The sequence below is a fragment of the Cervus elaphus genome, chromosome 18 (assembly GCF_910594005.1).
Source record: "Cervus elaphus chromosome 18, mCerEla1.1, whole genome shotgun sequence".
NCBI lineage: Eukaryota > Metazoa > Chordata > Mammalia > Artiodactyla > Cervidae > Cervus > Cervus elaphus.
In genome coordinates this window covers 74,251,709-74,265,442 of record NC_057832.1, presented here as the reverse complement: position 1 = coordinate 74,265,442, position 13,734 = coordinate 74,251,709, and the positions used below count along the sequence as shown (strand labels likewise).

General features: G+C 44.7%; 1 protein-coding gene across 2 annotated transcripts; it reads left to right on the top strand.

The window, feature by feature from the left end:
- Positions 1–240: 240 nt before the first annotated feature.
- On the top strand, positions 241–3,180 carry PRR15 (proline rich 15). Of its 2 annotated transcripts, none has more exons than XM_043871649.1 (3): positions 241–367; positions 1,757–1,885; positions 2,058–3,180. In XM_043871649.1, the coding sequence occupies exon 3, from the start codon at positions 2,196–2,198 to the stop codon at positions 2,574–2,576; it is 381 nt and encodes a 126-aa protein (XP_043727584.1). In that variant the 5' UTR covers positions 241–367; positions 1,757–1,885; positions 2,058–2,195; the 3' UTR covers positions 2,577–3,180. The 2 variants fall into 2 exon arrangements, with proteins under 2 accessions (XP_043727584.1, XP_043727585.1); XM_043871650.1 differs by lacking the exon at positions 241–367 and adding an exon at positions 1,496–1,514.
- The last annotated feature ends 10,554 nt before the right edge of the window (positions 3,181–13,734 follow it).

Sequence of the window (13,734 nt, the reverse complement as noted above, 5' to 3'; positions counted from 1 at the left end):
AGGGACGCGTCCGAGAATGAAAGACTACTAGGTGGGAGAGCTTGCCTCGCCATTCACCTGGGGCAGTGAGCCTGGCACCCACTCACCGCCGGGCCCTCCAGCCGGATCCAACCACACTTGGAGCTCCGGGCTACAGTCGCCGCTGCGCCAGGAAATCGGAGGCGCCAGGGGAGACCAGCGGCAGCAATCGGCTTAGCTGGACTGCAGCGATTTCGGCTAGCACACCTTTCAGAAAGAAGCTCGACCTCTCCAAGACCGCACAGAGGGACGCCGCGCCCCGACTTCCAGATTAACCCAAGCGCACGCACTCCCGACTCTGCCCGGGGAGAGAGGCGCGGAGCCACGGGGTCCAGGGAAGCCTGAGCAGGTGAGCGATGGGGTGATTCTCCGTCCTCCAAGCCAGAGCTTATTCCGGGGTGTCACCCTGGGGAGCTCCCCCAGCTCCCGAGGAGAAGTTGTTAGAAGCAGGCGTTCTGCGTAATTTGCAATGTTTTCCTTGAGTAATACGTGCATAGCCCTTCTGTGCATACAAAGTTGATTGTGGAGAAGACAGCGTAGGGTAGAAGACAGAAAGCAGCATCAGAACAGTCACCACTATCACCACCACCACCATCAGTGAACAACTTGGGGGTGCTTTTCCGATCTATAAAGTGGAGGGAGAATGGATGTTTGCAAACCCGTTGCAAACTGTGCCAGAGGGTGTGGGTGCCTTCAGCAGGGAAACAACTTTGGGCCATTTTTTTCTTCTATTGTTTTCAAGTCGCAGCCCGAGTGTGCCCTCGGGGAGTCTTGGGGAGGAACCGCTGCCAAGGTCTCCCAGCTCAGCCGAGGCCGCGGCTGCCTCTGGCGTAGGCGTTCGGGTTCTCTCTCTCCGGGCGGTTTAGGGAGGAGAGCTTCTAACCACAAACACCGCCGAAGTTTCGCTCTCCAGCGCCGACGAATCCCAGGAGTGTCGCGCGCGTGGGATGGGAAGCAGCCCAGCGGAACCTGGAAATGAGCCGCGGCGCCAGCGAATCCTACTCATTCGTGGAGTTAGTGCGGTGTAGACCCAGCACAGAAAGTGGGCCGAGAAGTCTCGCTTCTGATATTCGCACCTTAAGTGCTAATAACTTTTTGCCTTTTCGTTCCGCTGTGTGCTGTTTTAAAGCTGGGAGGAGGGCAGATTGCAGTTCCGTTGTGCGCCCTCTCCTTTGGAGGAGGGAATTGCGCAAGAACAGAAGCCTTTAATTTGAACTAAAAATCCCGAGTTGAGTTGCCTAGTACACACAGACTCGGTGCATATTTTAATACAGAACTAAGGAAAGAGGTACTTGGGTTCATCTCAACTGCCGACCGGGGGTGGCTTCAAAGAGACGCAAGATTGGTCTTTGGGGAATAAAAGGAAGAGTAGGACGGCGGTTTTCAAGGGAAGTCTAGACATGCTTCTCTGAAAGTCACAAGGCAGACGTTTTGTCAAAAGCAGAATTTAAAAGAAACAAAACAGAACACCACGAGCTTGTCTCTCACTCTCGCTGGTCTGTAAATACCCAGCCCCCGCCCTCGAAAAATGACATCGAAAAAGTATCCCGGGACAAAAGTCGAGGGAGCAAAAACCTTTGAGGGAAATTTCGGAACTGTCTGCGGTCTACTGTTCGTGCTCACCTACAGCGGGGACGCGCTCGCGTCCGGGCGCCCTCGTCGTTCTGGGCCGGGTGGGTCACCTTTGGGCGTCGTTTACAATGGGGCAGACTGACAGGACGGGCCTTTTTCCTTCTAGGGCCTGGTTAATCCTGAAGCCCCGGCACCCACCCCTGGGTGGCCCTCTAGCGCGGACCACTGCCCTATCCTGGAAGCCGGGGAGCGCCAAGACTCGGTCTCCAGACCAGAAGGCGGCGCCGAGGAGGAGGTTCGTCCCCCTGCGCTCTGGGGGGAGCGGCAAGGCGCTCTGAAAGCTCTGAAAGCTGCGGACCATCCGACCACAGCCGATCCGGTGCCCGCCGGAGCACAGGAGAGGAAGTGGGATTGGGGCGCACGTGACTTCGACAAACCCAGTAACCAAGTTTTGTTTTCTTCCCCAGCACAAGCCGCTGGCCTCTGCTCTCAGCCCGCAGCCCGCTCGCGAGAGGCCGGGGCGGAGTCGGGTGGACCCAAGAGCAGCTGCTGCCGCCAAGGCCCGTCCCCGCGCTCCGCGCCCAGCGCCCCTCGGCCGGCCTGCTATGGCCGACGGCGGCGGCACCGGCAGCTCGGGCTCCTGGTGGAATTCGCTAACGAACAGCAGGAAGAAAAACAAGGAGGCCGCCGGGGGTGCGCAGCCGCCAGCCCAGCCTGCCCCCGGGGAACCCGCGCCGCCCGTCCAGGACTGGTCGAGCAGTTCCCGGGAGAATCAGCACCCCAGTCTCCTCGGGGGCGCCGGCGAGCCCCACAAGCTAGACAAGTTGGGCGGGGAGAAATCGGGCAACAGCCGCCGAAATTTGAAGATCTCGCGCTCAGGCCGCTTTAAGGAGAAGAGAAAAGTGCGCGCCACTCTGCTCCCCGAGGGAGTCAGGTCCTCGGAGGAAGCCAGCTTCCCTGGTGACCCCCACGACGACAAGCAATAGCCCGAGAGCTCCAGGACTCTCTTCCCATCACACCTCCTCAGTCCCCAGTTCTAAACCCGAGAATTCTGACCCTCCCTGTACGTGGAGTCTCATCCCACCAAATTCAGAATATTCGCACCAGGGCTCCAGATTTCATTGTCCTGGAAACTGACGTGACAATTGAGTGTTCCGGTAGTTCACGATTCAAGGATGCATTAAATATTTATTCGTGGTAAGAGAAGATACCACAGAGGAATCTGGTATAATTTTTTTTTTTTTTCCGAAAAACTTCCGTGGCTTTTGCGTCCCCCATGGAAATGAGAAGGGTACTTCTCTAAGAGATCTTAACTCAACTGAAACTGTGCAGCCTTCCAACAAGGATGGCATGCTCTGATTCTGGACTTGCTATTGGAAAGCAAATCCCAGTGCTATCTTTAATGAGAAATAAAAGAAATGCACTTTGGGAATATTTCTTCAGGCTTATACCTTAAGTGAAGGGATGGCAGAGAGCAAGAATCATTCTTAAGTAGAAGAATTTTAAATAAGGCAAGATTGCTTTTAATGTTGACCTGGCTAAACTGTACTGCCTATTTTAGCGAGGACTATTAAAACTGTTGCACTGTAAGACTTAAGGTGACTTTTGTATTTTTTTCCATTGCAAGACTGAAACCCATCATACTTAAAAGCAGGTATGCAAAACCCAAAGTGACAGAGTTAATCATTTGCCACATAACCTGAGAGCTCCTCTCAAAAAACTGCAGAGAGGAGAACATGTCTAGAAATTACCAACACCCAAACTGGAATCAGTTAGCTGGATATTCCTATTTATCAACCAGATTGGAGGAAAAGAGGGGAGGTGTCAACTCATTATTCCTACATTTTCTTTTTTACTTCAGTGCACCTTCATAAGGTAGAATAAGTCACTATGCTAATAACAGCTCTTTTGAGTATCTGTTATTAACCTGACTCACAATTATCTAAAAATACTTATTCAAACAGGTGGACTGAACCCTAAGTTTGTGCAGAGCCAGCTTTTTTCCCCACTCACTTTGCTTTAAAAGCTAATTTCTTTATTCTACAGTATGCATTTATCTAGTTGCAAAGCCTTAAAGATCTACCAACCTGAAGATTTTTAACAAAAATCTACCTATTTGCTTTTGTTACAAACTTTGGGTAAATGAATACCACTAGCTTCCAGCAAATTATAAGAGCTTTATTGTAGTTAAGATCCCCTGGGACCTTTTCCCACCACAATTCAGCTCATTTATAAACATCTAGAAATGCATGGGGGCTTCCCAGGTGACTCAATGGTAAAGAATCTGCCTATCAATGCAGGAGGCACTGGAGACAGGATTTGATCCCTGGGTTGGGAAGATCCCCTGGAGGACGGAATGGCAACCCACTCCAGTATTCTTGCTGGAAAATCTCATGGACATAGAATTGTGGGGGGCTATAGTCCATGGGGTTGTAAAGAGTCGGACACAACTGAGCATGCACACACCCCCAAGAAATGCATAGCAGGGAAATTATAATGATCAAAGTATATATATAAATATATACATAATGTGGATAATGAGAGACAAGAGCTTGATTGGAGCTTCTGAATTTATTATATATAGTTTTTTGTTCTCTCAAATTCGTAACTTATAACAAAGCATGTTGATTGTCTAAAGAGATTTAACAAAGAAACGTGATGAAAATGGCTTAAGTGGATTTAAATTAGTCAATCAAGCTTGGATATCAGCAAAGTCATAGAGTGTACCATTTGATCCATGAGCACATAACTAAAAACTTACTCCAAAAGAAACTGTTTTCGTGGGGATTATGAACGCCTTACCTTCTTAAAAGAGAGTTTGTGAGGTGGTTTTCTTTTTTTTTAATCATGAAGTTTTTTTGGTTTTATATTTGATACTTGACCAAAGTCTCATCGGGGTGAGCTTTCTGAATGAGGAGGACGTTACAACAATTTTTAAGAGGGCCTATCTAGTGGCTCAGATGGTAAAAAGTGCCCACAATGCAGGAGACCTGGGTTCGATCCCTCGGTCAGGAAGAGTCCCCTGGGGTAAAAATGGCTACCCACTCCAGTATTCTTGCCTAGAAAATCCCATGGATGGAAGAGCCTGGCGGGCTACCCCATGGCATTGCAAAGAGTCGGCCACGACTGAGCGACTAACAGGCACATACACACACCTACTGCCTCTAACTTGAATAAAGATGAGGGAGTCAGGATCTTGGACTCACAGAAGTTCATTGTAAGGGAGGAGATTGGGGGCTGACCAGCAGTGGGGGTGAACGGAGCAGAAACTGTCAAATCAGGCTTTGAAACACCTTCATAGAATATTCTAATTTCTGTAAGTAGTCAAAATTAGAGCGGATAACTACCCAAAATGCTTTTCTCCTCCTAAGAAGACCAATAGATTAGATCTGTACCCATTTATAAAATTAAGCTGGCCATTGTATACTTCTAAAATCTTATACTAACTCTTTCATCAACAGTTTTAATGTTTTAGGGAAATTTTTTTTCCTTAAAAATTCCTTTAATTCACAAAACATTGGCATTTTCCCAGGTTCTGTGTCTAGTTTTGGATCCCATCGAAGTCTACAATTGCCGCAGATAATCAATATCAGGCATACAGCAGTGGAACTTATTAACAGAACATCTTTCCCCACAGTTCTGAAAGAATTTAAAACCATGCTAATGGCAGTTATGACAATGAGTGCAATGTACAATTGGCTGTTGAGGTTTGTAATTACATAGTTTTAAAGCAGTCCTAATTATGCAGTGGGAGGAATTCACTGATTTAATCCCAACTCAGAGAAATAGAAACCAAGCAAAATTGGTGAGATACAAAGATCATGAGTAAGATGAGATAATTTGACAAAGTGTCTTTGCTGGGATTCATGTGCTCTGCAGATGATTAATTACATTCCCATAACATATATATAGATTTTGAAAATGTATAAACTTCAAGATATTTTATATTAAATAAAGGGAAAATGTTTAAGTTTGGAGTTAATTAGGTTAGAGACCTTTGTTCTCTTAAAGCCCTTGGCAAATGAAATTTCACTCACAAGTTTGGAAAAAATTAAAGAAATTCTCATGCCATGCTTTCAAATTATGTGGAAAAAAGGGACAATAATCTAGCAGTGTGTTTGCTAAATATTTTTATAACCACGATAATTATTAATATATATACAAGGTAGTTTTGGCCCCAGTGACTGCCCTTGCAGTCGGTGACCAAGCTGTAACTCATATTACAGGTCATTGAAAGTCCTTTTATGTTTGTGCTCTGTTGTTCACCCCATTGTGACTTGCATTTCAAAAGCAGAGACTCTGTTTTGTATTCACTTAGGACATTCTGGTTTATCTAACACTTAGAAATAATTTTTTCTGCTTTGAAATGTAATGCAAACCCAGAATGCTGATATTGCTGAGTCCTTAGAAGGGAGCTAAAAACTTAATGAACAGTAAGTTTGAAGGCTGAAGCTTTGTCAGAAATAGTTCTCCTGAGATACACCGAAGAAAATTTGGGTGGTTTAAAATAAATAAATAGTAAAAATAGGCAGAAATAATTTCAAGTAAAAGGCTAACTGGAGGGTTTTTTTTGGTGGTCCAGTGGCTAAGACTCCCTGCTCCCAAAGTAGCGTGCCCAGGTTCGATCTTGGGTCGGGGAATAAGATCCCACAGGCCACAGCTAAGAGTTTGAATGCCATGACTAAAAGATTCCACATGCTACAACTAAGACCCAGCACAGGCACGCAATAAATAAATAATTTTTTTTTAAGGTGAACCAGAAAGGAATAAGAGGGGAAAGTGGGGCAGTTAATATCCAGTGATCACAAGGCACCTTTTATGAGGAAAAGAGATAGAGAATATTATTTTTCCTTAGCTGAGAAGAGTCACCAGACCAGAAACAAACACAAAAAGCTGGCTTGATAATGTAAGGGTAAGTAATCTTTAAAAACTCTATTTTATCTGTGGAGCATTTTATGATAATTACACAAAAATGTAAGAGATTCTTGGGATAAGCATGAGTTATTATCTCCACGGTAAGTAGAGAATGAGACTAGAGATTTTTATACCCTTGGGTGTCAGTATAATACATATCTTAGAGTAGAAAGAAGTGTGCCGCCCAGAGCAAGCTTTGTCATCAATAAGCTGGCTGTCCCATCACAGCTTTGTTCCTCTCATTTGTTTTCTATTTCTCTAGCCCCATTCACCTTGCCTCAGAGCCATGGCAAGTACATTCCTATCAGGCTCAGAGATGTGGAAGAGGGATTGCTAGGAGGCACAGGGCCCTCTCCCAGCCTCCTGCAGGCATGGCATGTCAACAACCACTTTGCTGAAGGATGGCCCTGCATATGGGATGAAAAGCATTCATGGTGAGAGAAGATTATCATTTAGGAGACAAGGTTCTAAGAAAACTTCACAGGTCTTGCCCTAGCAGAGGACAGCTGACCACTGTATAGACGTGGTAGTAGCATGCGTGCATGCTAAGTTGCTTCAGTCATGTCTGACTCTCTATGACCCTATGGACTATAGCCAGACAGGCTCATCTGTCCATGGATTCTCTAGACAAGAATACTGGAGTGGGTTACCATGCCATCCTCCAGGGGATCTTCCAGACCCAGGGATGGAACCCATGTCTCTTATGTCTCCTGCATTGGCAGGCAAGTTCTTTACCACTAGAGCCAACTGGGAAGCCCAGTAGTAGCTATAAACCATGATAAATAACAAAGACAAAGGATATCAGTGATACTTCCGGGTATTCAAAACAAGGAATTCAGCCATTCTTCCAAACCAAATTGTGCTGCAGATGACAAAGTGACAGATTCGTAACTATCATATCAGAGTTGTTGATATAACCTCATGCAATTAAAAAAAAATGGAGTATTTTTATTGTTGGCATCTATAATAAGACTGCTTACCCATAAGACAAAAATTTCTGGCCCTTAAACTAGAAAGATTCATGTTGAAGAAGATGAAGATTCCTACCCACCCCTGAAAGGAACTGCTGATTGACCTGCTGGTTGAGTAAGGAATACGGGCCCATCTGGGACCTCCCTATGGTTTTTTGAAAGGATATCCATTGAGTTACAAGTACCCTGGATTATTCTTTTATTTTTCTAGTGGCAGTCAACAAGCATGCGGCTCAGATGGTAAAGAATCCACCTGCAATGTGGGAGACCGGGGTTTGTTCCCCGGGTTGGGAAGATCCCCTGGAGGAGGGCATGACAACCCACTCCAGTATTCTTGCCTGGAGAATCCCCATGGGCAGAGGAGCCTGGAGGGCTACAGTCCATGGGGTTGAAAAGAGTCGGACACAACTGAGTGACTAAGCACAGTGCACAAAGACGGCAACAAAGAGCGCCTGCACAATCTTCCGAAACACCTGATTGTAATTCCCTCTCTCACTTGCTCTTAGACGAGTCTTCAATGAGTTGGTGTCAGTTTGCTCTTCTGTAAAATGATGAGATGGAGTCTATATTCTCACTTTAAAACTCTCTTTTAGGAGCCTGCTACTTTTAGCAACAGGCTGTAAAAGCAAACTTATACAGAGCTCATTGTTTACTATAAAACACAAAGGCACCAGCTTTCTGGCACTGATGGTCAGGTGGGGAGCTGGGAGGGAGGTAGAGAAGTGTAAACTGCAATGAAGCTACCACATTATCATAAGATGCTGTCACCACATTGTCATCTGGCCCAACGATCAGAATAATTCTGCTGTGTAGGAGCATGAAGCCTCATCATTCATTGAAAAAAATAAAAAAACAGCTAAAAGTGAAAGTTGTTCAGTCGTGTCTGACTCTTTGTGACTCCATGGACTGTAACCCACCAGGCTTCTCTGTTTGTGGAATTCTCTAGACAAGAATACTGGAATGGGTAGCCATTCCCTTCTCTAGGGAATCTTCCCAACCCGGATATTGAACACGGGTCTCCTGCATTGCAGGCAGATTCTTTACCATCTGAGCCATCAGGGAAGCCTCTAATCATCATTCATGCTTAGAACCAAATTGCAGCAAGGCTATCTAGTTATAGATATTATCCAGAATGTGTGTTTTCACAGCTACTATCTCATCTGTTCCTTGTAACTAGCCCTCAATGTCCCCCAATCCTGCCAATCTACCTGATTCTGTACTCTTGTTTAAACTCATCTTTTTCCATTCTCATTGGATGAGGTCAAACTCCTTCCCTAGAGCTGTCACCCCTACCCAGCCATTCTGTATTATTGACAATTTCTGAGAGTGGCTATTCCTTGTTATGCCAGGCTTCTGTCTGTCCTGTTGTTTCTGCTTGGCATATTCTTTTCCCACTACCTGCCTGGCAAAGCTGCAATCAACTTTTAAGATCCAAGAGTTTCTTCCCCTGTAACTGTTATGGTTCTCCTTCACTCTGTTGGAAAACACCTATGAGTAGGACATTTAAGTCTGTGTTCCCACCCCCACTGACCATATTATATGCATGTGTCTCATTGCCCTTTAAGTCAAGGAACTCAGGGAAATTAAAGGGCAATGTCCATTCTTTATGTCCGTTCATTAACTCCCGGCTAATCTACAAGGCATCACTGACTTGATGGACATGAGTTTGAGTAAACTCTGGGAGTTGGTGATGGACAGGGAGGCCTGGCGTGCTGTGATTCATGGGGTCACAAAGAGTCGGACACGACTGAGCGACTGAACTGAACTGAACTGAGCTGAATCTACAAGGACACAGGCCCTCCAGGTAGCACGTGCAGCTAGCATGTAGTTCTTGGTAGTGCCATAATCTTTTTTCCTCTAGGAAAGCAGGCTGTGTTTGGCTGGTGGTGAAATTTGGGGGGTTATGAATCAGTAAGAGTCTTTTCTGGAGAAAGAAATTACACATGGTATTTGAACAAGGAATGTTTACTCTACAGAACTGTTATCCATGGTAGGGACTGGCATTAGAAGGGATTGACTGGTAAGAAGTAACAGGAACCTAGACTTCCCTGGTGGTTCAGTGGTTAAAATTCCATGCTCCCAATGCACTGGGCATGGGTTCAGTCTCTGGTCATGGAAGATCCCACATACTGTGTGGCACAGCTTCCCCTTTACCCCCTCCCCCAACAAAAAGAAAGAAGTAACAGGAACTCAAAAGAACACTGGAATATCTAAGTGGCAGCCACTACTCCAGAGCGGAGGTGAAGTGCTCAAGGATGAATCCCTCTTCCCTCCAAACCCCTACACCTTGTGGGAAGGGACATGGCTGGGACCCACTAGTAGGCAGAGAAGTCACACCAATGAAACTTGCTGGAAATCCACCTACTAGAATTGGTTTCTGTGAGCCAATTGGCACTAAAGCACTAATCACTAAATTCTTTGAATAGCATGGGTAAAAATATAAGTGATATCACTGTGTTAACACAGTTTATGATAAAATTGGTGTTTCTGTAGGCTGGGCTACATTTATTTCAAGAGGGCAACTCCTTGCCTATAAAGTGCCCATGAAAGTCTTCCCAGGTGGCCCTAGTAGTAAAGAACCCACCTGCCAATGCAGGAGAAAGAAGAGACTCAGGTTTGATCCCTGGGTCAGGAAGATCCCCTGGAGGAGGGCATGGCAATACACTCCAGTATTTTTGCCTGGAGAATCCCCATAGATAGAAGAGCCTAGAGGGCTACCAGTTCATAGGGTCACAAAGAGTCGGACACGACTGAACTGACTTAGCGCACACACACGCAGGCAAAGTGCCTGTGAGAGTGAGAAAAAGTTGCTACTTCCTCTGGGTGGACTTTGGCCCAATCACACTCCACGCAGCTACCCTCGTCCAGTAATTGACCTACACAGCCTTATATAGCAGCTGTGAATCCATGAACAGATGGAACTCTGCTCTGAAGGTGATGGGCTTGGGTAAAGGACAGGCCTGCCTGACTGAAGGGAAACCCGGGTTCTAGACCCAATTTTCAAACCAATAACTGTGTGGTCTCAGGCAAATCACTTAACTGCTCTGGGCTTTCATTTTCTTATCTGCAAAACAAGAAGTTCAGATACTTCAAATCTTCTGTTCTTATAGTGTCTGTGTAAGAGAAGTGGTGTTTAATTTTATATTCAAAACAGACCAGACCTCCGATTACATGCAACAAATTTTAAAGTAGGATTGCAGTCAACATTGTGTCCCTTACCATTGACATGATGTTTTTCTGGTCTGTGATCAGATCTATCAATACCAGATCTTCCAGCTAACTTGAAATTCCTCCTTTGCATGTGTGCATGCATGCTAGTCGCTTCAGTTGTGTCCGACTCTTTGCAACCCCACGAACTATAGCCTACCAGGCTCCTTTGTCCATGGGGATTCTCTAGAAAAGAATACTAGAGTGGGTTTCCATGTCCTCCTTCAGGGAATCTTCCCTACCTAAGAATCAAACCCAAGACATCTGTGTCTCCTGCATTGTCAGGGGGATTCTTTACCACTAATGCCACTTGGGAAGCCCACCTCCTCTGCATATATGTTATAAATAGACATATAATTCCTACTGTTCCTTCAAGTTTTAACAGTGACATTGGTTGCTTCGATAAGAGCCCCCAAGATAGAGTTAGATCCCCTCATCTGTGTCCCTGCTGAGGACACACAGACTCTGGCCACAGTCCCATCCCAGGGACAGTATGGTCACCATCTCCACCACCAGATGGTAAACTCTTAAAAGGGAGGGACTCTGATTTACGCTGGCTCTGCTGTGGCCAGCACAGTGCTTAGCACATAATACTCATTAAATATTTGTTAAGCCAATGAGGACTTAAATCAAGCTTCTTGCTGGAGAAGTGAAATAATATAGTAGTTAAGACAGTGGATTCTGAAGTCAGATGCTGCTGCTGCTGCTGCTAAGTCACTTCAGTCGTGTCCGACTCTGCCATAGACGGCAGCCCACCAGCCTCCCCCATCCCTGGGATTCTCCAGGCAAGAACACTGGAGTGGGTTGCCATTTCCTTCTCCAGTGCATGAAAATGAAAAGTGAAAGTGAAGTCGCTCAGTCATGTCTGACTCTTAGCGACCCCATGGACTGTAGCCTACCAGGCTCCTCCATCCATGGGATTTTCCAGGCAAGAACACTGGAGTGGGTTGCCATTTCCTTCTCCAGTGCATGAAAGTGAAAAGTGAAAGTGAAGTCACTCAGTCGTGTCTGACTCTTAGCCACCCCATGGACTGTAGCCTACCAGGCTCCTCCATCCGTGGGATTTTCCAGGCAAGAGCACTGGAGTGGGGAAGTCAGATGAGTTAGATTTAAATCCTAGCTTTTCTATTTACTATTTGTGCACCTACGTGAGTTATACAACCTGCCATGCTTTAATTTTTGCTGTTGTTATTTGGTTTGTTTTGTGTTTTTTAATCCCAATATTGAGTTATAATTGGTATATAACATTGTATTAGTTTAAGGTGGACAATACAATGATTCAATAGATTTATATATTGTTAAATGGTCACCACAATAACTTTAGTTAACAATTACCATCTCACATAGTTACAATATTTTCCTGTCATGAGAACTTTTAAGATCTGCTCTGTTAGCAATTTCTGAATATACAGTGTGGTGTTGTTAACTACAGTCACCATTCTGTACATTACAGCCCCAGGACTTACTCATCTTACCTTTTTGACTACCTTCATCCATTTTCCTCACCCTCTGTGGCAACTACCAATCTATTTTATGTTTCTACCCAGTTTGTTTTAGATTTCATCTAGAGAAGAGAATGACAACCCACTCCAGTATTTTTGCCTGAAAACTCCCATGGACAGAGGAGCCTGGCAGGCTATAGGCCATGGGTTCATGAGTCAGACATGACTTAGCGACTAAACGACAACAATGATAAGTGAGATTATAGTATTTGTCTTTCTGTGTGATTTATTTTTCTTTACATTCTTTACCTTCAAGAATGATTGAACCCAATTCATTGATTCATTTTGAAAGTTGCATGGGTAGTATACAGAACTGACCTCCTTATACGGGAAACTCTTAATAAACATTAGCCTACTAATTATTATCACCAATATTCAATTCAACTCATGTAACATTTATGGAGGGAAGTTGGAAGGTAAAATGCGTCTTGCCCCAGGTTCTTCATAGCTTTAAAGAAGACAACTGGAGCAGTTTAAAAGTTCAAAGCCTTTCCTATAGTTTTATAAATTCAAAAGCGCCCATACCAACTCACTCTGTCAGCTGATCATAATCTGAAAGAGCAGTCAGTTTTAGAATGATTTGCATATTAGAAGACTCACAGATGTAAGGTCCCTTCCTTGTCTGGAAAGAACAGTTGTTCCCGCTCTTCAACTACTGTCATTGTTATACTCTTCCAAGTTATGATTTTATTTTTGCTGATGTTGTTAATACAGACTGATCATGAATCCTTTACAAAATACTTAATAAAACTTTCTTATAACCCCACTACCCAGAGTAAGCACTTCTGGGTATATTTTCTTCCAATAAGTTTTAGTGCATGTCTTATAGGTGTTATTTGTGTGTGTGTTTAAAAATCCTGAGACAAAGTTTTAAGTTTTTCCCCATTTGCACCCACTTACTATCATTGACCCATATTAATAAGTCTGAATAGTACAGAATAGGTGAAGAATGGTGGAGAACAAGGGGTTACCACTGATCTAAAATGATTTTGTCATCATAGTTATGTTCCTTTTGAGATCAGCCCCTAAGAAGCCTCTCTGCATTGCTTAACCCCGCTGACCAATGTCCTACCTGCAATGTTTCTATTAGTGGCTATGACTCAACCTGCTCCCGAATTTCTTCTCACACCCTCGCTGTTCTTCCTTCAGTATTCTTAATCACTCAGGCCAGAAAACTAGAACTCATCCTTGGTTCTTCCTTCTTCCTAACTCACTGGCTCTCTTCATTGAATCGATCGGTCTGCTTTGTATTTTTAATGAACTCTTTCAAATCTGTCCACCTCTCTCCATTTCCCCCACCACAAACAGAATCTAAGGCACCATTTTTTCTCCCCTGGCCCAGCCCAGCATTCTGCTCTCTGGTCGTCTCTCTGTATCCACTCCTGCCCCCTACTGTAATTTATTCCCCAACCCACTACTGAACTGAACTCTGTAAAAAGTAAGATTTCAAAACTTTTTAATCTAGAAAGCTAATCCAGTATCTCCTTCCCCTGGTTAACTTTCTCTGATGTATGATGAAGCAATACTTCCCAGATAAAATCCTAAACCAT

Bases quoted from the DNA above. Each gene is read 5' to 3' on its own strand.
- PRR15 (XM_043871649.1), top strand. From the start codon at position 2,196: ATGGCCGACGGCGGCGGCACCGGCAGCTCGGGCTCCTGGTGGAATTCG.